This window comes from Equus asinus, chromosome 1 (assembly GCF_041296235.1).
Source record: "Equus asinus isolate D_3611 breed Donkey chromosome 1, EquAss-T2T_v2, whole genome shotgun sequence".
In the NCBI taxonomy this organism is placed as follows: domain Eukaryota; kingdom Metazoa; phylum Chordata; class Mammalia; order Perissodactyla; family Equidae; genus Equus; species Equus asinus.
In genome coordinates, this window is record NC_091790.1 from 161,062,788 (window position 1) to 161,087,012 (window position 24,225).

General features: G+C 56.0%; 1 protein-coding gene and 1 pseudogene across 4 annotated transcripts in view; both read left to right on the plus strand.

The window, feature by feature from the left end:
* The window catches only part of MINDY4 (MINDY lysine 48 deubiquitinase 4), a 129,832-nt gene that overhangs the window by 100,897 nt on the left and 4,710 nt on the right, over positions 1-24,225 (plus strand). For 3 of the 4 annotated variants that reach the window (XM_014841063.3, XM_070511462.1, XM_070511460.1), the window contains 3 exons: positions 2,319-2,499; positions 3,051-3,123; positions 12,386-12,846. In XM_014841063.3, the coding sequence (XP_014696549.1) occupies positions 2,319-2,499; positions 3,051-3,123; positions 12,386-12,434 (303 nt within the window). In that variant the 3' untranslated portion in view covers positions 12,435-12,846. Of the gene's footprint in view, positions 1-2,318; positions 2,500-3,050; positions 3,124-12,385; positions 12,847-24,225 lie in introns of those variants that run through there. The other variant, XR_011503769.1, reaches the window with a different exon arrangement.
* Positions 9,375-11,542, plus strand: LOC106831067 (oxysterol-binding protein-related protein 9 pseudogene; annotated as a pseudogene).

Here is a 24,225-nt window from a genome sequence, read left to right on the forward strand (position 1 = left end):
GGTGCCTGGGACAAAAGTATAAGTCATGTTAAATGGATGTTATCCTTGGAGATGACAGACTGTAACTCTGCCAGCAATCAGATGTTGATCCTTTTAAATTAGGGCTTCTAAGCTGGCAGTCACAGATGGGCTGGGGGCATTCACTCCACCCTCCTCCTCCCAGAAGATGGAAGAGTCCCCATTTAAAGGTAATCCCTACTCGTGCTGCCCCTCCACCCGCTAGGAGAAAGCCTCCGACTGTGCTGGAGAAAAGGTACCCCTACGTTCCCTCCTCGCCCCAGGCCTTTGGTCAGCTACCCGAGAACCCAAAGGAAGCAAATTTCATCTTTGGAAAATGTCTCCCACTTGGAAGCGGCTCCTGAATGAGAAAACTCATTTATAAACTCTCTGGGCAGCTTCTTTGCCCTTAATCTTTTGACCATTGTATAAATGGCAAGCTGCCCTTTGGTCCCTCTGCTGGAAAATTCAGGGCATCCGATTATGCAGACGCCCTCTTCCTGGCAGGCTTCGTGGTTCTCCCTGTCCCGCCCCCCCCCACCCCCGCCCCCCGACCACAGTGAATGAGCGGGGTCTCCAGGCTTCAGGGCTCCCTGTTTGAGGCGATGCCCTCACCAGAAAAGCCTCTTTTGAGCCTGGCATGGAAGCCAAGTTTGCAGTCGGGTTTAGGCACGTCCAGCCACGTCCTGTAAAACATCTAATTCCCCCACGTCTCACTGAGGAGCGAGCTCTGCCGTCACGTTTCAACGTCACACGGAGCTGGGGTGAGGGACCCACCAGCCAGGTGGGGGTGGGGCGCTGGGAAAATGAGAAAATGAACACACGTAAAGATGACCCTGCTGCCCTCTGGAAGAGGAAGCTGTCGGTGGGCAAGTCTTTCCACAGGGACCTCGTTCAGGGCCTTCTGAGCACAACCTTCTGTCCCAGACACCCCAGCCCAGAGGCAGCTCCCAGGTGGGCTCTGAGGGGCCGAGGAAGCTGCCCAGCCACTCTCCCGTGACGGGCCCTAGAGAAAGTATGCCCTTCTCCCCACTGGAAAAATAATTCCCATTCTTTCCTTAATCCACAGGCTGCGGCTGTAAATACCTGAGCTTGCAAACATCTCCCTGGGGCTGGTGGGGATTAGGCTGGAATCACCCTGGCCCATGGTGTATGGAGTTGAATAAACCAGCGTCAGGGGTGGGGAGGTGCTGCCCAAGGGAGTCACAGGTGACAGGGAGGGAGCGTGCAGAGGGCTGGCCAACCCGAGGGCCAGAGCCAGCCAGACCTGTGAGCAGGTCTTCGCAGAGGGCCCTGGCCACGCTCTCCCTTTGCAGGCAGAGCAACAGCAGCACTGAGGGCCCTGATGCGTGTTCCTTGGCGTCTACCTTCCCTGACACACCTCCACCGTGAACGTCGTCTGCTGGGAGCTCTCCAAGGGAGTCCCTCCTCAGAAGGAGGTCCCAGCTCCTGTCCTCTGCTTCCCCTGCTCGTTCCCGAACGCCCCGCTCTTCCCTGAATGTCTTGGGACATTCACCATCACCCACAGACTGCTCACCCAGAGGCCCTCCCTCCTTTCTCCCTGTGGCCCCAAGTCCCACCTGTCTTCAAGGTGAAGTCCTAGTTCAAGTTCCGCTTCATTCTTGAGGATCTTCATTTGTCAAACATTTGCTTATGGTGACTTGTACCCCTGTTCTTGGTGCTAAGGGTATAGTCCAGCATGCAAGAGGCACAAAATGCATCATCGTGAGGCAGAGTGATGCTCTGCCATAGAAGAGGGCAGGTACTTAGTACCTAGTGCCTAGTACCTTGTACCCGCCACCCCGGGAGCTAGAAGGAAGAAGTGATTCGTGCTCCCTGACTGGGTAACTTGGGTGATGCAGGTGGTTGAAGGAGAGGAGAGGTATACCAGCGCTCTAGACTGGTGGACAGTGAATGCTCGCCGTGCTGGGTTAGTCTGAGGACTTGTGAGAGGTTCTTTGTGGCTGTGAGGGGGAGGGGAGGGTGTGGAAGAACCAGTGAGGAGGTCATTGGGAGGAGAGGCGGGGCGTGAGGGAGCTTTTAGAAGCAGGATGGGCAGCACGGTGAACCAGTGAGATGTGGGAGATGACGGGGATGGAGGCTGCTGGATTTCAGGCTGGGGTATCTCCAGGGGTAGGACTATCTGTGAGGCAGAGGCCCTGCGAGCAGCACCACGAGGGGCGCCCAGCATCCTGTATCCCCAACAGGGTCTCTCTGAGGTCAGCCCGGTCCTGGGGTTGGGCAGAAGATGCCCTGGCCCCTTTCCCTGGGGATGGCCGGTTGCGTCAGGCATCTCTGTCTGCTCCCTCTTCCTCCTGCAGGTCGGCTGCTTCCTGAAGACCCCGAGGTTCCCTATCTGGGTGGTGTGCAGCGAGAGCCACTTCAGCGTCCTCTTCAGCCTGCAGCCGGAGCTCCTGCGAGACTGGAGGACAGAGAGGCTCTTTGACCTGTACTACTACGACGGCCTGGCCAACCAGCAGGAGCAGATCCGGCTGACTGTTGGTGTGTTGCCTCCCCACCCTGTCCCCGTACCCTAGCTTAGCACACCCGCTCGGTGCAGCCAGAGAACACTGCAGACTCAAGCCTCAGGACTCAGGGATCAGCCGGCGAGTGTTTGCAGGTCTCTCTGCAGGAGGGGCCAGAAGAGGGCCTTGAGAAACTGATGGTGTTAAGAGTGTGTAAGGTGCAGTTGAGACCACGTAGTAGAGAGCCCCAAATACAATGCTCACATGTTTGGGTTTTATTCTTTAGGCAGTAGGGAGCCACGAAAGGTTTTGGAACAGGGAAGTGATGGGATCAGATGTGTTTTTAGAAAGAATTATTCTGTACCTGGAGGGCACAGGAGGGTGGAGTGGAGACTGGAGGTACGAGGCCAGCGAGGAGGGTGCTGTGATGTCTGGGAGAACCCATGGGCAGGAACAAGAGTGGTCCAGTCGAGATGAGAAGAGGGGCAGGTACCAGCAGAGTTGGGTAGGGAGTTGGGGTGTCGGTGCTGACCTCAGGGTGAGCGTGGGTCCTGGGCTAACGAGCGTGTGCCTCTCCCCGCTCCCCAGACACCACCCAGACAGTCCCTGAGGACAGAAACAATGACCTCGTCCCACCTCTCGAGCTCTGCATCAGAACCAAGTGAGTCGGGGCCATCTCTGGCTTTGGAACTTTGCTTGAGCGGCCGGGAGGTGCAGTGGGTGGGGTGGTCAGGCCTGCAGAAAGGAGGATGGGTTCTGGGATCACCCCAACTCAGAGCGGTGTGGTGAGGTGGGATCCCACAGCCTGGAAGGACACAGTGCCTGGGCTTGTGCAGATGCAGCATTTTGTGGTCACTGTGGCCCAAGTGGAGAAATGTGTGCTTTGCAGCAGTGACGTGTCTTCAGTTTGTGAGGATGTCCCTGTGGCGGGGGTAGGGGATAAAGGGCTGCTTCTCAAGGCCCCGCCTCCCTCAAGGCAGCAGCTGCCAGGTGTGGTAAGTGCTATTAGGCCCAAAGGAGAGACAGGTGAGGTTACCTGGTGGGGCGGGCTGGGGCTCGAGCAGGATCGGAAGGGGGAAGACCTGGCCTGCCAGGGGGTAGCTCAGAGGTGACTTCTGGAGCAGCGGCACCCTCTGTGCCTGGGAGGACAGCCTCTGTCATTCTGCTGGCGCGGGTTGGGCCCTGTGAACACTGAGCAGAGGTGCCCCCTGGCCTCGGAGGCAGTGTGGGGTCCTCAGCTCCTCTAACTCAGCCCGTCTGTATGTTAGGGAAGGGGGTTGCCCAGACTCCGGGGTGAGTGGGGCTCACTTCACTCCCAAGTTCACTGGGGACCCGCAGGCAGGCCCTTCACAGAGCCTTTGGGTAATGATGTGGAGGCCTGAGGGTGCAGTGGGAGGAGCTGGCCAGGGAGGGAGGAGACCTGGGTTCCAGTGCCTTCTTTGGGGAAGCAGAACTTGCAGGTGTTATGAGTGTGGGTTCTGGAGTTTGAATCCTGACCTTGCCACTTTCTGGCTATGAGCCATTGGGCTTCACCTATCTGGACGTCACTTTGTCATTTGTAAAATGGGGATGACGGAAGTGCCTGGCTCACAGTCGTGAACAGTGCCCGGGACATTACCAAGCTCTTGTTATTAGCGTCTTGGCCACTCATGACTCAGTGTGACGCTGGGCGGAACCTCCACCTCCCTGTTTGTGAAATGACTGGGACTGGGACAGAGAGACGTGGACGATGGCCGAGGCCCTGCGGCCCTGGCTGCCTGAGACCCAGGGGGCTTACCTGGAGCCTAGGGACACTGCCCACCCACGGCAAGTGAGCCCTTGAGAGGAGCCACAGAGAGAGAGAGGACTCCACACACACGGTGCAAACACCAGGGAGAGGACGTGGGAGAGGATGTCCTCATTACGCCCCATCCTGGTGTCTGTCTGTTCATCCGTCCACCTGCCTGCCCACTGGGCCAGGGATGAAGCATTCCTGTGGGGTCATGTGCCTGTGCTTCTTTCGTCGGGAGGATTAAAGGCACACGCAAGCCGCTTTCCTTTCATGTACAAAGAGCCACTCATTCCAAGTGATGAGAGAAGGGCAGCAGCAGAGAAAGGAGGTGACACTGGCCTTGGCACCTTCTGCAGGACAGGGTGGGAGGCCACAGGGCATCCTTCCTGCAGGCAGGCCTGCCAAGCAGGGCTGGGGACCGCCCCTGGGCACACCCTGTCCAGACTCCTGGGTTCTCGCTGTGAGCCTCCATCTGTCTGTGCACCCCACGGGCAGCCCACCACCCGACCCTCTCCAGCTGCCGCATCTGGCATAATTCCTCTTGCCCCAAGAACGGCTCCTCTGCAGGACTCACCAGGCACCTCCGTGGGCCCAAGGGTTGGACTTCTGGGGCTCGGCTCTATTTGGCAATTGCTTGAGAATGACTCGGGACTCTGGTCTGTCCCCGAGGCAGCCCCTCGCCCAGAGCTGGCGTGACAGGGAGCTGAGTCCACAGACAACTGAGTATGATGTCAGCTGTCCCCTTCTCCCAGGACCTAACCCCTGCCCCAGCCATGTGCTGGCAGGTGACGGTGAAATGATGTGGGAAGCCGGAGAGGCCGCATGCATCAAGGAGGGAGTCCTCGGCTGGGGGCGGATGGTCCAGGCCAAGTCCCTGTCCTGCCCTGGCCCCTGCTCGCTGTCACGGGAGGAACTTGGGGAAGGCTGAGCCCTAACATCTCCCCCAGTGGCACTTCCTAGTCCTTGTCACAGGTGGAAAATCATCATATTTGTTCAGAGTTAGTGACAACTGGCCTGGGGACTCTGGTTGGCCCAGACCCCAGCCAGCTCCCTGATGGCTGAGGGGTCAATGTTTTGGCACACCTGTATCCATCTACCGCTCACTGTTGGGAAGATTTGCTCTCGGGCCTGATCCTCAGGCCTTAGCCGACACAGCCTGCAGGGCGTGGTGAAACACAGGTCTGGGTGGGGCCCGAGAATTTGCATTTCTGAGGAGTTCCCAGGTGCTGCTGGCACTGCTGTCCCAGGACTACACTTTGAAAACTGCTGTTCCAGTCCCTGGGAAGGGATATGCCCACCCTCCCTTGGCCTCGCTGGTTGCCTGGTGAGAGGCAGATGTCAGTGGGGTGCTTCCCTCCTGCATCTGGCCTCTAACACACCGGGCCAGGGGTCCTTTCTTCCTGGCTCCATTGACTGTCCTCCTGGCCCCCCGCCCTTTGGGTATGAGTGCTCCGTCCTCTGCTAGGACTTTCCTGGAACCAGCTGCCTGCCTCTTGCCCCCTCACTTGCCCCACCATGCTGGGTCCACCTGGGCAGTTAGGACGGTGAGACTTTTCCCAGTATTTTCCCCGGAAAAGCTGAGAGGGTGAGCGAAGAGTGGGAACGCGGGGTGTTTTCCCCTCTGTACCCATCAGATAACAGACCACAGTAATGGGAAACAGCAGGCCCGGCCTCCTGGAATCCTGTTCCAAGGGATTGGATTACAAAGACTTCGCATTGTGTTTTCATCCCAGATTCTCAAACCACTCAAAGGGAGAAAATTGGAAAGGTGACTTTCGAGGTCAGCGAGGACCTGCTGGAGATGGGGCTCCGCCTCTTGGGGGATAAGTCCTGCAGCCTGTAGGAGGTCCCTGCCTTGACAGGAAGGGGGAACACGGGGTCTGCGCCCTGCACTCAGGGCATTGGTAAGGCCAGTCAGGTTCCAAGCACCTGCTGAGATGTGGCTGAGTGCTCAGGGCAGGATAGACCAACCTGGCGGGCAGTGAGGTTTCCTCCCATCACTTCAACCCTCTTGGAATCCCTGGGCTGGACTCTATGGGAAAAACAGCTGGATAAGACTTGGTTCTTGCTCTCAGAGAGTTCACAGTCAGATAGAAGTCAAGTTCAGAATCGACTCTTCTGATCCAGGGAGAGATGCACAGCCTGCCCTCAAGCCCAGCTCTCTAAGAACCTGTGAGAACCTCTGACGTCACCCTGACTGAGCACGGAGCACACCACACACCTGGCTGTCTGGCCACTCGTGTGGATCCACAGACAGACCCTTGGACACCGCTCAAGGTGGCCCTTCCTTTTACAGACAGGGGTCTCCAGAGCAGAGGTCTGTGCCCTAGCCACACCTCGAGTCACAAGCAGTACAGGGCCTGGTGCCTAAGCCCATGCCATCCCACCCCACTGAAAGGTCACCCAGAGGGCCGTGTGACTTCCCGCCACCTGGCTTTGTTGCCACAGCAACGTTGCACAAGATCAGACTGCTGGTTTTGCCTTCAGAGAAGAGCATCCTAATTTGAACCATCTGCGGGTCCCGTGCCGTCCCCAGTCTTGGTGTGACGCATGTCTCCGTCTCAGAGAGTCTCCCGTTACCTTCGCTTGTGTGAGGAATGTGGGGTCTGTCCCCCGCCCGCTCCCCCCACTGTTCTCTAACCATCACAGCAAAACAGACTCATTTATGGTCATTTCCAAACAAGACACACGCAGTGACCTCTCTCAAGCTTCCAGCCTAGCTCCAGTGAGAGAGAATGAAACGGTTGTCAACAGTCCAGAGAAAAGAGGAAAGAACTCATAACCGGGGCCTGGGGCTGGGCCACAGATGTTTCTGTTTGGAGGCTCAGACAAGAAATTGAAAATGTAATTTCACTGGAAATGGTGCCCTCGAGGGGCTACAGCAGAGCACCCACCTCCCTCAGCTGTGACCCCGCCCGTCTGAGGGGCCTGTTCCAGCCTTCACGCCTCCACGGACATCCTTCTTGTGTAGGCGCCCTGTTCAGAGCACCTCCCACCCATCAAAGGAGGGTTGCCTGGGGACCCACGCTGCCCTGACCTCCCTCTTCTGACTCCCCGCTCTGCAGCCTGCATGCACATCCACCCATGGTGTTGCCCTGCTTGGGTTTACAGAACACTCAATGCCATGATGCAGGGAAAGAGCACCGAACAGGAGTCTGGACCTCAGCTGAGTCCTGTCTCTGCTGCTGTCATGTCACTTGACCTCCAGAAGGTCTGGTTCTGCTCCAGATCTCGGTTTCCCCATCTGTTGATGTGATATAATGATCCCTTCCCTGAGCTGTTGTGAGGTTGAGAGAGGAGATTGCAGAAGTGTTCCCTTTTCCTCAGAGACCGTAAAGGGCTGGCACAAGTGTCGGGGGTGCAGGAAGAATGAGAGGGAGGCAGAGGGGAAGGGACACGAGAAGGGCAGTGGGCCATGGGCAGGGCTTTGTGACTGCCTGGGTCAAAGGGAAGGGAGAGTGAGGTGGGAATGAAGACTGAGGTTTCCCTGCTGGGTGCCTGTGGCCCCAGGAGGAGCAGCGGGTGTGGAGGGGGTGTGTTCATTCAGCAGCACCCCTGGAGCCCATGCTTCGGTCAGCTGCTGGAGATTACAGATGGAACAGATGAATGGGACCAGCTCTGCCCTCCGCTCACAGTCTAGCAGGGCAGGCAGATATCATGACAATATGGCCAGGACAGCCTGAGGGTGGTGCTGAGAAAGGACCCCCGGGTGGCCAGGAGGTCAGAGAATACTACTGGAGGGAGGAGTCCTGGATCTGATCCTGAAGGATGGAGGTCGAGGGGAGGAGGGTGGTTGTTCCAGGTGCAGGGCACAGCACAGGCCAAGCCCACAGGTGAGAGACAGCCCATGGGGCACATTCCAGAGCCGTGCTGGCTTCTGGTGGCTGGAGCACAGGAAGTGGAACTTGCACAGAGGATACTGGTCTGGATCCAAAGTGAGGAAGAGTTGTTCCAGGGGGCGTTTCTACTCTGGAATCAGCTCTGGAGGCTTTAAAACGGCCTGCCTTCTTCTCCTCGCTGACCCAGGCTCTATCAGGCATCCCTTCCCCATGAAAGACACCAGTTCATCAATGTTGAAATTGGTGGAGGCAGGTAGCTCCCCCTCTGTCGTGGTGATGACCCCCTAGGGAGGAAAGGCCTTGTGTCCATGAGGTGCACCCACTCCATGATGCTGAGCTGACTTGAGCTCCAGGGACCACAGCATCTTCACCGAGCTCAACCTTTAAGCCAGTGGTCCTCAACGGGGGGCAATTTTACACGCCAGGGGATATTTAGCAACATCTGGGGACATTTTTTTGTTGTCACAGCTTGGGGGAGGGAGGATGCTAAACATTGTACAATGCACAAGACAGCCCCCACAGCAGAATTCTCTAGTCGAAAATGGCGGCTGTGCCAAGGTTGAGAAACCCTGCTGTAAACTCTCACGCTCTCAGCCTCCTCCTGCATCCCCACTGGGTGAGTGAGCTTTGATGCTGCCGCACCCTCAGAAGCCTTTCCCTTTCATCCTGCCCTGTTCTCCTCCTGTCCCTAATTGCATATGCGGAGCTCTTCTTATTTGTGGACTCATGGACTTTCAGAACCATTCCTCCCAGGGAACTGTTCATCCTCTGCAGAAGCATAGCATCCTTCCCATCCCAGCCCTTTCCATTTTTAAAAGTCTCTGCTTGGATTGTCTGTCATAGTTGAAAACTGCTTCTCTCCGATGCTTCCAGTACTTTCCCTGCATTGGCACCTATTGGCCGGGATGGGGTGGGTTAGTTACCTCTGTAAACATAAACCCCACGGCCTGACCTTGGAACTCCGTGCCTGTTGGTATGACATGGATGCCAGCAGTAGATGAGTATGACTCACCCCTGCCCTGAATCCAAACCCCATTTTGCCAGGATCTGAGGGGTTTGCAAATTGGGAGCTCCTAGGAGGTACTTCTGTCTGCCTGTCAGGGTGGGGAGGGCCAAGGCTGGGAGGGGTGGAGAGGGATGGCAGAAGGGCCAGGCTGAGGGTGGATCCTAGAGGGAGATAGGAAATCTGGTCTACTTTTGACTCTTCCCCTCCTTCTCTCTGTGATGGGGACAGGAAACCACCCTGCTCTGGGCAGGAGTTTCCCCTTTGTAAATCTGGGTCCCTGATGCCTGTCTGGAGCCAGGCTGTGGGCCAGGATATTGCTCTCCTCCCTACCTCCCTTCTGCCGCCATTTAGATTCAGGATGTGCCCCTAGTGCCTAAGACTTTGATAAGATACTAACAGAGGCTGATACTTGCCTACAAATATTAATAGAACAATAAGAGCTTTTTAATGACATGCTTCAAAACTGCAAAGATGTTGAACAGAGAAAGAAAATTGAAAATCTCACGTTGCATGGTAGAATCAATTAAGCCCGGCATTGTGTTGCTACGGATTGCTAAAGTGCTGTTAACCCAGTAGATCGACCTCTTACCTTAGAACCTGTCATCAGCACAGTGCCTTCCCAGCCTGTCTTACCTCCAGAACCTGCTCAGTGGTGCAAGTCAGAGCTGTATCCATTTCCCCTACCGACTGGACCAATATTAGCTACCCCAGGACATCATCAGGCTCCAGTACCAGGCTATGCAGGCAGTGGGCACTGACCATCTAGGAGCAGCCCAGCTTCTCCTAGCCATGTCAAGTTGTCTCCAGACACTGTCCCAGTGTTTCTTCTTCAAACTGCGACAAATGTTATGATGTCGATGGATTCCATCAGAGTGTCTCAACATCAGAGTGTCTAATAGATTCCTCCAGATTCGCCTCAGTGCTGACACACAGAAGCTCAGGAAATAGTCTAAAGCACCCAGATGCCACAGAGTCACTTAATTCTTCTACATCCAATGGAACAAGTGATGTCGACCATATTGGTTCACATGATGTGACTGATGACGAAGGGGAGGCAGGATCCGTGGCCGAGCGCAGGAGCGTCATCACGCTTCTCTTGTCACAGGTTAGGCTTGGAATGGACCTTACTAAGATGTTCTTCCAAGAGTTACTCTTGAGAGAAGACCTTTTCTAGAAACGTATGCAGACTTTTTTGCACATGCAGACCTGCTTCTGAGCATTTGTGACCAGAAGGATCCCAGAGACCAAATGGTTCAGTTGGTGAAATGGTGCTTCTCGACCTTTCACACAGGGAGGAAAGGATCGGTTGCCAAAAAGCCATACAACTGCATTGGGAGTGAGATCTCTCAGCATCACAGGCGTTACCAAATGACACTAAAGAGAACGCAGAGCTGGGTTTGGAAAGACCACTTCCTGAAAACAGTGTAACGCTCACGGCCAAGCAGGTTTTCCATCTTCCTCCCATCTCAGCCTTTTATGCTGAATGTTTTAGCAAGAAGACACAATTCAGCATTCATATATGGACCAGATTAAAGTTCCTTGCGATCTCAGTTGGCGTGCAAAGCACAGGGCAGGGCTGTGTCTTGTGTCTAGACCATGACAAACAGTACATTCTCACATTCCCCAGTGGTTATGGAAAGTCTGTCCTCACAGTTCCCTGGGTGGAGCTAGGAGGAGAATGCATTATTCATTATCCCAAAACGGGCCATATACGAATATCATCTCACGCACCAAACCTTCTATAGGAGCAAGAAGCACAGAATTACCACTAAGATTTTTTTTTTTTTCCGAATGACAAGAAATCTTTTGTCTCATTTGAAGGCAATTTGAATGGTGTAAAGTGTGCAAAATATTCAACAGGGGAACATCCAGTCTTTACAGATACCAAGAAGTTGCCTGTAATCAAGAGGAAAGTAAGTTGAAGAAGAGGATGAGTATGAATCGCGCTGCCTCTGGAAGGCTGCCCATCTCAACCCAGAAATCAGAGACATTGATGCTGCCACTGAAGCAAGGCACAGACGTGGAGAAAGGCAAAGAGCAGAAGCCTGAGGAAGGAAGGGAGAAGAAGGACATTCACAGGGCGTCTAGGTTACTCACGAAGACGGAGAATGTTGGGTTTACGATGAACCACTGCTGAAACCTCTTGGTACTTCCAACATTCAGCTGGGAAACGGACAGTGTTACTTTGGGAGACCTTGTTCACGCCCTTCTTGCAGTTCCAGCCTCAGGGCTACTAGACTTTCCAATGCAGACACAGTTAAAGTGAGAAAAACCTCCCTTTTCCCTTCCTCGTCTGTGACAGTTACCATTTTCACTTCAGTCCTGAAGAAAAACCTCAGGTTTTGAAAACATCTTCTCCCTCCCCAAACCCCACACGTTGAAAAGCATTTCTAAACACCAGCTCAGCCTCTGCTCCCTAGTCCTGCTGTGAGGTATGCAATGCGTGTTTCCTAGTTCATACAGTCTGAGGATATATGGTAATGTGTAATACACCTAATGCCAGATTTTACAGAAATATTCCCTCCTCTATAAATGTGATTGCTCTGAGTTGTTTTAGGAAACAGTGCCATGTATTAAACTCAAGTGTTGGGAAATTTCATGGTCTCACCTGTAATAACTTTCATTTTGCAATGGAACTATTATTAAATTGTATCTAACCCTGGACTACAGTTTAATTATACTCCGTGCTTCTTAAGGCTTCATAAAGTAATTTTTAAAAAAATGCAAATCTGTGTTTTGCTGAACTGCTCACAGCCCTTCACTAGCTCTTGGAGCAAAGCCCAGAACCCTTACCAGGCCCCCCAGGTTCCGTGCAGCGCCGCTCGCATCCGCTGCCCACCCTGTGCTGCACCTCTCTCCTTACTTGTCTAGGCTCCAGTGCCTGGACCTCCTTCTGCACCTTGAACACTCCAGGGTGTCTCCGTATTTAGGTCTTCCCATGTGCCTTTACAGTACCCCCATTAGGCACCCCTGGAAAGCAGCTGGATTCTGATGTGTGTGCATCACTCACGTCGGCTGAGGGCCCTGCCATGCCAGGCGCAAATGAGATTCTCAGTGAACTCTTGTGGCATGAAGGAAGGAATAAATGAATGACCTGTTACTTCTGTCTCCTCCATTGCTCTCCAGGGTCTTGGGTGCATTTGTGTTTCATAAGAGCCTGGTGTGCAGGTTTGTGTGTGAGTGGGCTGGGGCGAGGTGGGGAGGGTGGAACCTGACATCTCAAAGCCACTGAGACAGGAACTTCAGGTGATGGCTCCCTCATGGGCCCTGCAGCTCTGACTCCCTTTCTGTGCTCCTCTGCTCTCAGGTGGAAGGGGGCGTCGGTGAACTGGAACGGCTCAGACCCCATCCTGTGACCCTTCATGTGGGTAAGCCCTATGGCTCACCACTCATCACTGCAGGTGACAGCTGAGCCCCAGGTGTCAGGGACAAGTCTCTCAGAAGAGTGTCACCTCACCTGGGCCCGCACTGCTGCAGAAGCATCCAGCACCTCCCTGCTGCCTCCACGAAGGGTCCCCCTGGACTGTGGTGAAGGTCGGGGGTGCTGAGGTGCAGCTCCCTCCTGGCTGAGCTGTGACTGCCAAGGACTGGAAGGAGGCTGGCCAGCAGGGCCTTTGCCACCTTTTGTCTGCCTCCCTCCTTTGTACCCCACTGGGCTGTCCCCTTGCCGAGCCTCTGATACAGTCGGCCCAGGGACCCTCGGCGCAGGGACCCTGAGCACTCATTATTTCTGGCAGTTGGCTTTCTATAAAACAGGAGTCAAACCCATGCTGAGGGCCAAGACTCATTTGTTCTGTTGCCACAAAGGAAGCAGGGGTTCTGCGAGATTCATGGCTGGGTGGGGACGATGATGGGTGGAGGGGCCCCAGAGCCCTGGAGACCTGTGGGCTAGGGCATCACCCTGAGCCCGTGGTGTCCCTGGCTAGACTTCTGGTCTAGCCCAACTTCTATGGATCAGCCCCAGGTCTAAGGCACCAGGATCCATAAGCTGTGCTGACCAGGAGTAACTCAGGCCCCCCTGCAAACCCACAGGGCAGACCCCCTGCGAGGCCCCAAGAGGATGGTCATGAGGCTCTGAAGGGTAGGCAGGACCTGGGCAAGTGGATATGGGGGAAAGAACCTTCTAGGGAGGGGCCTTTTGGCCCCGTAGGGCAGTATGATGGAGATGAGCAGAGGGACTGGGTGTTGTCCCCCCATGTGGCTGCAGTGGGGCACATGCCAAGAGAACTGGCTGAAAACGTGGGTGGGCCAGGCCTGTGGAGACCCTCGCATTCCAGAGCAAGGATGGGATAGGTGGGAACGGAAAAACAATCACTCGTGAAGGGAAATTGTGCAGCTGGAGCCCCCTTCATTCCACTAATTTATATCCTACACGTTTCAAAAAGGAAGATGAGGAAGTGTAGAAATGCAAGGGGAGGCTGGTGAAGAAGAAGACGACCAGAGAAGGAAAGAGTCATGTCAGAAACCAAAGTTAAGGACCCCTCTGCATAGGGCTGCCAACAGAGGGGCTGGGCCAGGGTGCCCAGAGTCAGCACTGGCCTCCAGGAGCCTCTGTCACATGGCTGTCCTTGTGAGAAGCTACGAGCAACGTAATGGCAGAGCCCTCAGGAGCCCCATCCGGCGCCTGCCCCTGCCGTGCCCAGTGAGCGCTGGGGCTGTGACTCTGAGTGGCTCTGCAGTGGTGGGTGTTTTCACACGGGGACCAGGGCGTGTGCTCCTCCCAAGTCTGCCCTGGCCTAAGGAGAGGCCCCGGAGAGTCATTAACCCTGGACGGCAGCTGGTCCACAGCCTCTGTGTGTGCCCCTTGGGCTCAGGACACAAGCAGCTGGGGGTCTATGTTCCCTCGGCAGCGCTGGCTAAAAGGGGGACCCCTTCTCTTTAAGTGCTAGGCATGCAGCGGGCAAGCTGGCTTTTGGAGGTGACAACTGTAGAGACTGTTTTGTGCTCTCGTGGCCCGACGACAGCAGGTCTTTGGGGAGAGGCAGGGAGGAGCCGCGAGGGAAGTGAGTGGGCCGGCAGTGCTTTGTCCAGGCTGTGCCGAGGCCCCAGCGGGGTTTGCTCTGTAAACGCCAGTGGCCATTCACACAGCAGGCGTCCAGCAGAAATGCTTCCTATATGTCCCCAAAATGTTTATGCATTTGTTTTCCTTGGCCGGGACCCGGCTGCTCCAGCTGAGCGCCCGGGGGAGGAAGCCGGTTTCCCCGCAGCAACCTTGTTTATCAGCCCGGGAAGGAAAAGTGTGTCTTTTCAATGAAACTCACTTAACCTCCTGACCAGAGTCCCATTGGCAGGGCTGGAGAAATCAAAATATTCCCAGCGTTGCTTGAGAAGACTGGTTCCAACAAATTACAAAAGCATTATTCTCGAAGCCAAGACGCAGGTACACGTGCCGTCTGACGCCCCTCGCCTGGGTTTCCTGGAATTTAAGATGAGCAAATCCCAGCACCGCCCTCTCCCAGACCCAGAAACTAGAATGAACCCACGGTGCTGGCGCCAAGCCTGCAAGAACGAAACGCAGGCCCGTGCCTCCTTGCACGTGAGCGTTCTCCATTGGGGTGCATGGTTCTTTGGGGAGACTGGGGTGGGCTTCAGAGGGTCCATAGCCCCTCCACTTATATTGAAATCTTTGTGTACATGTGCATATGTGTAACTTTCTGGGGAGAGGGTCTATAGCTGTCCTCATAGCATTGGGCTTGGAATGACCGCCCCTCCTGCTGTCCGTCAAAAAGGTTCAGACCCATGCCTATAGTTGAGTGGCCTCTAGGGCTGCACCTGGGCTCGGCAGCTCCACCTCTGCCCACCACAGACACAGCGCCAGGGTGCAGTTTATTGAACGAGCAGACCTCGGTGGGGTAAGAGGCAGAAGCAGCTTTATTCTTTCTTACTTTCCACTAGGTTCTCTCTTTCCCTTGGCTGTCTCTTGGTTTCTGGATGAAAGAGCAGGCTGGGTCCATTGCTTTTTCTGCACTGTGAACAGTAAGACCGGTCTCATGGCCACTTAACTCCATTCGCTCATCAGCTCATCACCGGAAAGTTCCCCCTCCCTCTGCTCTTAGGGGGGTCGCTGAGGATCTCCAGGGATCACTAGGGATCTCTCCCCAGTCAGGCGACTCATCCTCTGGTTGCTGCTTATGGCAGCTCCCAGCACCTGCCACCACCCAGCTTCTGCTGGAGTATGTCTCCCTCCTTCCCCTTTTAAGAAGACCGGAGTCTTCCTTCTGTAGGATACACATTTGAACCACACAAAGCACCAACACATCTGTGCCTCCCAAATTCTGGAGGTCAGACCTTTCCCACCTCAGCCTGTCTGTCTGCTCAGCCACCCATTGGGAGCAGCAACATCCCACTGTCCCCAGATGGGAGTCAGGGACCATCCCACACTGTGGGGTACACATGACAAGCTTTCAGGCGGTTTGCCTAAAGCCTCCCTCACTTGGCTTTAGGAGACGAGATGCACCCTCCTGGCCCCATGGCTGGGAGATGGGGATCCCAGCACACTGAAGCCTCTCTCCAGAAAGCCCTCAACAGCTACTGGCCTCCCCCCGTCAGCTTCCTTCACCTTCTTTCATGGCGAGAGGGTGTAATGGGCCAATGTTGGCAGAACCATTTGCATCACTCTCTGTAAGTTCTACGTGGCGGAGGCACAGGTAACAGCAGTTTCCAGAAGAGCTGCAAGAATTCTCTGGGGGACAGAGCTGGGCCACGGCTTGGAAGGGCGTTGGGGGTTATCCTAAGGTAGGGATGCGTACAGACCCCACCTGACTGCTCCCCAGATTGCCATATGTGGGCTGAAGGGAAGTCAGGGATTGGGGCCCAGCCCATTCGGAGCACCAGCGGTGGAAAAGAGGCAGACGTGGGCCCATCCTCCTGGGAGCCGTGAAGGGCAGTCTTAGGCTCCCACAGGCCCTCAGCTCTGCTAAGCAACTGATGGCACCAGGAGCGCTTTCCTGCTCTAGTCCAGACTCTTGCCTCGCTACTCCACATGTGGTCCTTCCACCGCAGCATCTACAACATCCAAGAGCTTCTTAGAAATGCGGAACCTCAGGCTCCACCCCAGACCCACTGGATTAAAATCTGCGTTTTAAGGAAACCCTCAGGCAAATCAGATTAACGTTGGAGAAGCTCTGCTCCAGAGCTTGATCTTGTGGGGTGACAGTGTGGGAGAACAGAAGTCATCTCTGTCAGGAGATCCTGAAGGGACGTGTGAGAGAGGTGCCAGGTGGGCGTGCCGAGGAAGAAGCTGTGTCGAGACAAAGGGCCTGAGTTTAGTCCTGACCCACTGCCTCCTGCCTGGGTGGCCATGAACACTTGACACAAGCTGTCTGGGCCTCAGTTTCCTCATCTATGAAATTACCACCTCCTAGAGCTGGCAGGAGGATTAAGTGAATCGATATTGTGAAGCGTGCAGAATAGGGCCTGGCGCATTGATATGTGTTTGCTCTTGATATTTCCCATGGGGGCTAGGAGAGGCTCCTCGGAGGTGGCAGGGTCTGACCTGGGGCCTTGAAGGATGGGCAGGGTTTGACAAGTGGAGACTTGGGTGGAAGATCATTCCAAGTGGAGGGAACCCTGAGAGCCAAGAGACCACGGAAGTCCATGATGTCTGTAGGTCTCATGGGGGCGACCGGAGAGTGGGAAGGGCGGAGGATTGGGAGAGGAGGCAGTGGCGGGTAGGGGAGGCCTTAGACAGGGGCCTGGGGCTGGGATGTTTCCCAGAGACAAGGGCTGCTGAGAGCTCTGCTTCAGACTTCTCTCTGCATGTGCAGTGGAGGCAGGGGCACATTGGAGGGCTGCTGTGGTTCTCCCGGGGAGGGCAGCATGAGTGGAAAGGCGAGGAGGGGCTGGAGGTGACAGACGCTGAGGGCCTTTGCTGCTGGAGGCCCTTACCATCCTTACCAGCCATCGGCCATCGAGCCCTTACAGGATCCTGAAACTTGCAGGAGGTAATCAGGCTGCCAAGTCTATTTGCAGGTATTTTGCTCCACCCACCAGAGTCCTCCCTGCTCCCTAATCGCGCCCTAATCCTCGTGGGGCTGCTGGAGCTGTAATTACCAGGCAAAAATGCCAGGCATCTGTGATAATGGAGATTGCTTAACTCAGGGGTGGGCCGGCAGGTGGGCGGGGGAGTGGGCAGGCGGCGGCACCTAGCCAGTGCCTGCCCACCGCTCAGGAACATTGCTCCAGCCGACCTGCCCTTCCCAGGAGGGGGGTCAGAATCCACTGGCCGGGTGCTCTGTGACTTCTGAAGCCTGAGGCTGGCCTCTCCTGTCCCTCCTTTCATGCCATTTCTAGATCGTGGTGCTTCACCCCACTGTCTTGCCCACATTCCCACAAAATACCCATCCCATGTCCTATTCCCTGGGAAGTCACTGAAGGCCTTCTCTTTACAGATGGGAAACTGAGGCCCAGATAGCAATCCTTAGTTTAGAGCCCTCCTGGGACATTTCTCCTTCATGGAGGTCTCTTGGAGACCAGACCTCCAGAGGGTCTTTGGACTGAGAGGAATACCTCTGATAGGCGGGCCAAGGAGTTGATTCCAATCTGCCTCTCATTCTGCCTCCGCCCTTCCTCCCTCCTCCGGCTCCATGCTCCACCCACCCAGGCCAAAGAGCCTCTTGCTGCCTGAAGCCTTTGCTAGTGCTCTTTGCTGCACCTGGGTCCCTGCCCTTCCGCTCTCCATGTCCATGTGTTAAATCCTACCCATCCCTCAAAGCTTAGCTCCAAGGCCCTTTCTCCAGGAAGCCCTCCAGGATTACCCAGCTAAAAGTGCAGGCCCTACCCTCTGAGCACCCTTGATCAGCTCCTCTCTCACAAGCCCAGATCCCAGTTAGTAGATGTTGGTCACCCAGCTACAGATTTCCAGATACCCCTGTTCTCCCTTCCCCCATATACTTTCCCATCCTGGGGGATGAAGCCCAAGGTTCATTCCCCTTCTTTGAAGAAGGCCCCCACCACATACCTGCACTGCCCCTCCCTCCCACCATAACGGCCCAGTCACTGGGGTGCTAGGGAGGGCACGCGCTGCCTGAGGTCTCTAGACTGTTGATTCCGGGTGTGGCTCTGAGATTAAACCTGGCGGCTTTTCTGTGGCCCCGATAAGGGCGATCCTGGGTGCTTATCTGGCATGTTCTGTTTTCAGGCCCATTAGATCTGCGAGGTTCAGCGAAGTCGCTCCCCCCTGCGGAGGGGAGCCCTGGGCGATAAGCACTCACCTCAGGGTGTCAAGTGTAGACACCCTCGGGGCACTTGGGAAACTGGTTGTCAGCACTGCCTCTGGGCCCTGCCCCCTCTGCCTCACCCCTCCCCGGCCCCGTGAAGCTGAGGGGGTGCTGATAATAATTGCGTCAGGACAACTGTGTAAACAGACGGTGCTACGTAAGGGGAACCTTAGTCTAAGGAAGGATTGTCCTAATATTGCTTGATCTCCTGACGCCCTATTCTCCAAACCCTGGGCTCAGATCCTTCTTGGGTTTTATTGGGGGCATAGGGTTCAGAGGAAGGGAGTGTGTATGGGCTGGAGCAATCAGGGAGGCTTCTTGGAGGGGGAAGACTGAAGCTGGATCCTGAAGGAGGGTAGGGGAGGAGGAGGGGCAGAGGCACTCCAGGAGGGACGGGCAAGGGCAGAGCTGCCAGGGGAAAGAGGCCTGGGGAACCTGGGGTGGCAGGAAGGTTAAGTATATTAGGGTTGGATCCCTGAAGGGCCTTGCATGTCACAGTGCCTCCTGTGAGCACTGGGGAGCCATGGGGGGTTTCAGAACAGGACACTAGCGGGTCCGAGCTGTTTTAGAAGACGGATACTGCAACACTGTGGAGGGTGGATCAGAGAGAAGATGTCAACTTCTGAGCTAGGGCCATGGAAAGGAGGAGCAGGTGGGAGATCTTAGTGATTCAGCCTGGGGAGCAAGGTGGGGGGCACGTGGAGCTGGAGTCAAGGCTCCCTCCCCTGCCTCCTGGCAGACGGATCTCGGCTTTGGGCAGCCGTTCCCTCTGTCTGCTCCCCTGTCAGCCCTGGCGGCTGGAGCTCTCCGGGGAACAGTTTTTTGCAAAACATCCCTACCTCCCGATGAAGGTTTCCTTCGTCCCCGGCCTTGGCAAACCATGAAGGAGGGGGCCTCAATTCGAGGAAGTGCCTAGGCCTTTGTTCTGGCCCCAGCCACGGCTGGACCCACTGCCTATTGTTTTCGAAGCTGTTGGTGACCTTGGGCCAGCTGGACGGGACCGTCTGGCTCCCTTGGGTCTGGCCACCTCCAAGCGCATATGGAAGACAGCCAGGCAGGCTGGCAGGATGGCTCTCAGTCCCTCCGTGGCCTTGGGAAGGGCCTTTGCCCATGGGGGTTCTCAGTGCCCCTCTGTGTTCTCAGAGTCTGGGACCCCCAGCTCTGGCCATTTGGGGTATCCATGGGCATTATGGAAACTGCTCATCTCCCGAGGACCAGGACTCTCTCAGGTGGGAGAGCGGACAGAGAGCTCCCAGGCCCTGGTCCGAGGCCCGTTCATCCTCCACCGTGTCTGCTGTTGTCAGGGATCCTGGCTCTCCCGGACCTGTAGGTCAAAAGGTTCAAGGCTGTCCCTCTGCTGTTCTGTCTCTGGGGTTTGGGGATCCGTGCTGCACCCAGTATGGGGTGTGCACTGGGAGAAAGGGGCCTGGCAGCTTGGCGGAGTGGAGTGAGTTCTTACCTGGCGTTTGACTACCTGGGTTTCGATCTTAGCTCCAACTTCTCAGTTGGGTCATGTAAGTTAAGTTACAAAACAAACACCTCTCTGAGCCTCAGTTTCTCTATCTGTGAGATGGGAATAATCATATCCTGCACCTCTTACAGCTGGTGTGAGCAGTGAGTAGACTGTGCTTGGAACAGGGTCTAGCACCCAGCCTGCACCCAGTGGATGTTGGCTGTTTTCTGGGAGCTGGATGGGCAGGTGCAGGAACCGGGGCAGGTCTAACTCACTAAGAGACAAGAAATGTGACCATGCTGAGTGCTGTGATGCAGTGCGGCCAGCTGGACCTTAGCGTGTTGACTGACCCCTGGAGGTCAGTCCCTTTCCCCCTCCATTTCCAAGCCTGCCCCAAGATGGCAGTCCCCCCCTCCCTCCCCTGCCTCTCTCCCAGTCCCACAGCTGCTCCAGGGTCAGCTGGAGAAGTTGCCCCCACAAGGCCCTCCCTCCCCACTCTGGACTTCGGTCCCCCATATGTAAAATGAGGTGACTGGACCAGGTGGCCCTGCATAGCTGGGCCCGCATTCTCTGTAGTGGCCACTCCTGAGGCTGAGACCGGGGTCACCGTGGCAGGTACGGCGTACAGCAGCTGACGGGCCTCTCCCTCCAACCTCCCACTTCCAGATGAGGAAACTGAGTCTTAGAGAGCCAGGCACTCACACTGGGCCTCCAAGCTAACAGACGGCAGGTGCCAAGTTCTTCCTACTTGCTCCCCCGCCTTCTGGAAGGCCCCCAAGCGGGATGGTGGCGCCAGGGGGGCTTCCTGGAGCCCCTTCTCCTATCTCCCCTGATTTCCTCCCCAGCCACCAGCCCCGGCCTGAGACTTTGGGGAATCTGGAAATAGCCACCAGTGTCCTGGTTTCTACACCCGAAGCCATTGTGTGGGAGCCCAGCCTTTCCTTCAATTCAGACCTCTCCCCGCGAGTGGTGGAGAGAAGGATGGGTCACAACCCCATCTGGCCGTGCCCAGAAGGAGGCCTGGCTCACCAAGGCAGGAACAGCCTTCCAGCCCAGCGTCCCCGGCAGACCCCACTTCCAACTGGCCCCCAGCGGCTTTGGTCATCATAGAAAATGCCAAGCGCTTTTCCTTTTTTCCCCTCTAACACAGACACACCTTGGCTTTTTTTATCTGAGAATTTTCCATTTCCTTCTCTGGGAAATCATCAGGGTCCTGCACGTCCCTGTTGTCACAAAGGATGCTGGGAAGAGAGGGATGTGTCCCGGGTCACCCCAGGAAGGAGTGAGGATGGCTGAGAAGTCAACACCCGTGTGACCCCCTTCAGGCCAAGGTGACCACTCGGGTTGGCGTTTCGTAGGAACGTAGCCGTCTAAGAGTGAAGACCTCGACTGACTATGACATCCCAAGGCCTCGTGGCAGAAGGCTGACCAGTCTCTCCTCTCCTGTGTCCTGCCTGTGGCTGTGCCCACGGTCATGTTCAGAGGCCTCATTGGCCAAAGCCCTCACTCAGCTCCAGTTCCCACCCACACTGGTCTGGGTGTGGGATGCCCCCAGGCCAGAGCCTCCGTGCCCCAACCTGGGTGCTCCTCGAGGCAGGCAGAGCCAGGAGGGGGAGCAGAGATTCAGGGTGTAAAGAGGAGATAGACTTATACTGGACATCCTGGGCGTGGGGGTGGCAGGAGAGCCATGTGCCATCCCACCTCCACCAGCCCGTCTCTGAGGGTCTGAGCCAGCCATGGAGAGAGGGGCAGTGAGGGAACCTCCCCACCCCCACTGTGGCTGGATGCCCACCCCATCCCATCCCTCCTTCTGCTTGGACTTTCCTTTCCCCAAACCACCTCCCTTCCTTTACATAAACAAGTCTGCCCGCCATGTGCCCTCCTCCAGGAAGCCTTTCCTGATTACTGGAAAGAGGTGGGGCTCTTCCGCTGCCCACAGATCCACCTCACCCCTTCCTGAGGCTCAGGCCTGGGCCTCAGCTGCCCTCCCCTGAACACCTTGCGGGGTGCTGCATGGCGAAGCATCTGAGTCCAGGTTTCCACTCTGTTGTCAGGGATGGTTAAGCCAGCTAGTGTCTGAGCCAAAAAGTGGGAGAAGGATGGTCTCCTATGGGCGCTGACCCTGGCGCTGGCCCAGGTGGGGCACCAGGGGCACTGGCGTGTAAACCGTGACTCTCCATCACAGATGCACCCCACTGAGGTGCCCAGGCTCAGTGCTTCTCATAGAAAGGCTGGCAGTACCCCTAAAACAGCCTGCTTCTCCACTCTCCTGAGAATAAGGTCTGCTTCATCAGTTTCCTGGGCAGCCAGACCGGGGAAGGGCTTTCTCTCCATGCCTGCAGTTGTCTCTTCTATCATGGCGTAAGAGTTGGTAAACGCTTCTTTCCTTTCTTGCCACGGTTTTCGGAAAGCTCAGAGGGAAAGCGATGCTCCGTTGCAATCTCTCTCTGGTATCAGGAGCAGCTTCCTCCCTCTCTGTGTTTTTGTTTTAACTAGACTGTGATCCAGAGCTTTTTGCTTTTGTAATTCAGCCCCTTGCTGCTCAAAGTCCTGAGACCAGCAGCATTGGCACCACCTAGGAGCTTGTTAGAAAAGCAGAATCTTGGGCCTACCCAGACCTATTGAATCAGAATCTGCGTTTTTCTTTTCCTCCTGAGGAAGATTAGCTCTCAGCTAACACCTGTTGCCAATCTTCCTCTTTTTTCACTTGAAGAAGATTGGCCCTGAGAGCAATCATCTGTGCCTATCTTCCTCCACTGTATGTGGGTCGCCGCCACAGCGTGACTTGATGAGTGGTGTGTAGGTCTGTGCCTGGGATTGGAACCCAGGAACTCGAGCTGTGGAAGTGAAGAGTTAACTACTGTGCCACAAGGCTGGCCCCAAGAATCTGCATTCTAACAGGCTCCCCAGAGGATTCACGTTCACGTTAGAGTCTGAGAAGCGCTGAAGACATCCTCAGATGCTTTTGGAACAGATGTCGGAAGTGCGCGAGACAGGGCCTGGGAAGATTCCCCTTCCTGCCCTGATTTCTCTACAGGAAAACTGACCTCTGTGGCAGCCCTGCCCAGGCCTGACCCCAGCCCTGCAAACCGACCCTGGCTGCAGTTTTGTCCCTCAGTTCTTCTCTCTGGCAGGGTCAGGCCGCTGAGGGGTGTGGGAGCCCTCTTGTGTCGTCATCTGTAGGGATGAGGCAGGTGGTGAGCATGCGCCCTGGGACAGGGGGGCCTCGTTGGGCCAACTGTCTGCTCCCTCACGGACCATGGACGTCCTCCTCCGGTGCTGGGCTCTCGGCAGCAACTGCTTCTGGCCACTCCTGGGGTAATGGGGTTGCCCTGATGTGACTGTGCGCAGCTTGGGTCCACTGCCACCAGGATGAAGCAGGAGCACAGAGGGCCCGAGATACCTGGGGATGACTTGACTGAGAATTGGCAGCCCTTGGAATATGGGTCCTTCTGTCCACGCGTCTGCTCCAAAGAGCTGTCACTGGTGGGGGGTGGACACATGGGACCCACTTGGTCTGAGGCCCCCAAAGGGCAGCACTGGGAAAGGTGGCAGCGTTGCTGGAAAGTGACAGATAAGAAGCGACTCTCTAACCATCTAAGCTGTCCCACGATGAGAAGATAAGGGGTCCCCAGTGAGGGAGGTACCCACGTAGGGGATCATAGCCCCCTGGAAGGGATGTATCAAGGAGCTTCCTGGGTCTGATGATGTGCAACTGTAGGCAGCCTTTGTGATCCCTTCAGATCCCAAGATTCTATGAGTCAAAGTCCTGCCTCCTCCAGGAAGGCTTCTGTGACTATGCCCCCTCGCCGATCCCTCCCTCCCCCAGCGCATAACCTTGCCTGGGCTCTTCTCTGACTGCCTTGTCTTTGTGAGTCTGGGACTCCCAACCAGCCTGGGAACCGAGGGCCCGGGTCTCCTCCTCTGCTCACCTGTCCTCTGACTGGCGGGGTGAGGATGAGTGGGAGATGCAGGCAGGCAGCTGATGCAGGCCTGGCAGGTCCCTCTTTCCCAGTTGGCTCTAAAAATGGCCCCTCCGAGGGCTTCCGGCTCTGAAATGTGGAGGGATTCCGGGAAAGCCTCTCACCAGGCCCTAGGCTGCTGCCAACATTGTGTTTATCCTCTTTAGGCCTAGGCCTGGCCTGGGCAGAGGCAGGATCGATGGACGTGAAGGTCCTGGGCTTCCTGAGTTCTAGACCCTGCAGCCCCAACCCCTCCAGCCTTGGCTCTTCAGAGGTCCAGAGTGGGGGCGGGGAGGGCAATGTGCAGGGAGGATGCGGGGTGAGGGGTGGGGAAGGGAGCTCTGCCTGGCTCTTGTAGCAAGCCCTTCCTAGTGGGCTGTGTGCCGCTCTGCTGGTAGGGAGGGAGCTGAGACTGGTTCACAGTGCAGACATTAGAGAAGCCGCTGTAGCCCGGGGCCTTCCTTTACGTTTGTGCAATAGGGTCTTGATGACCTGAAGGCCCCCCTGTCCTAAC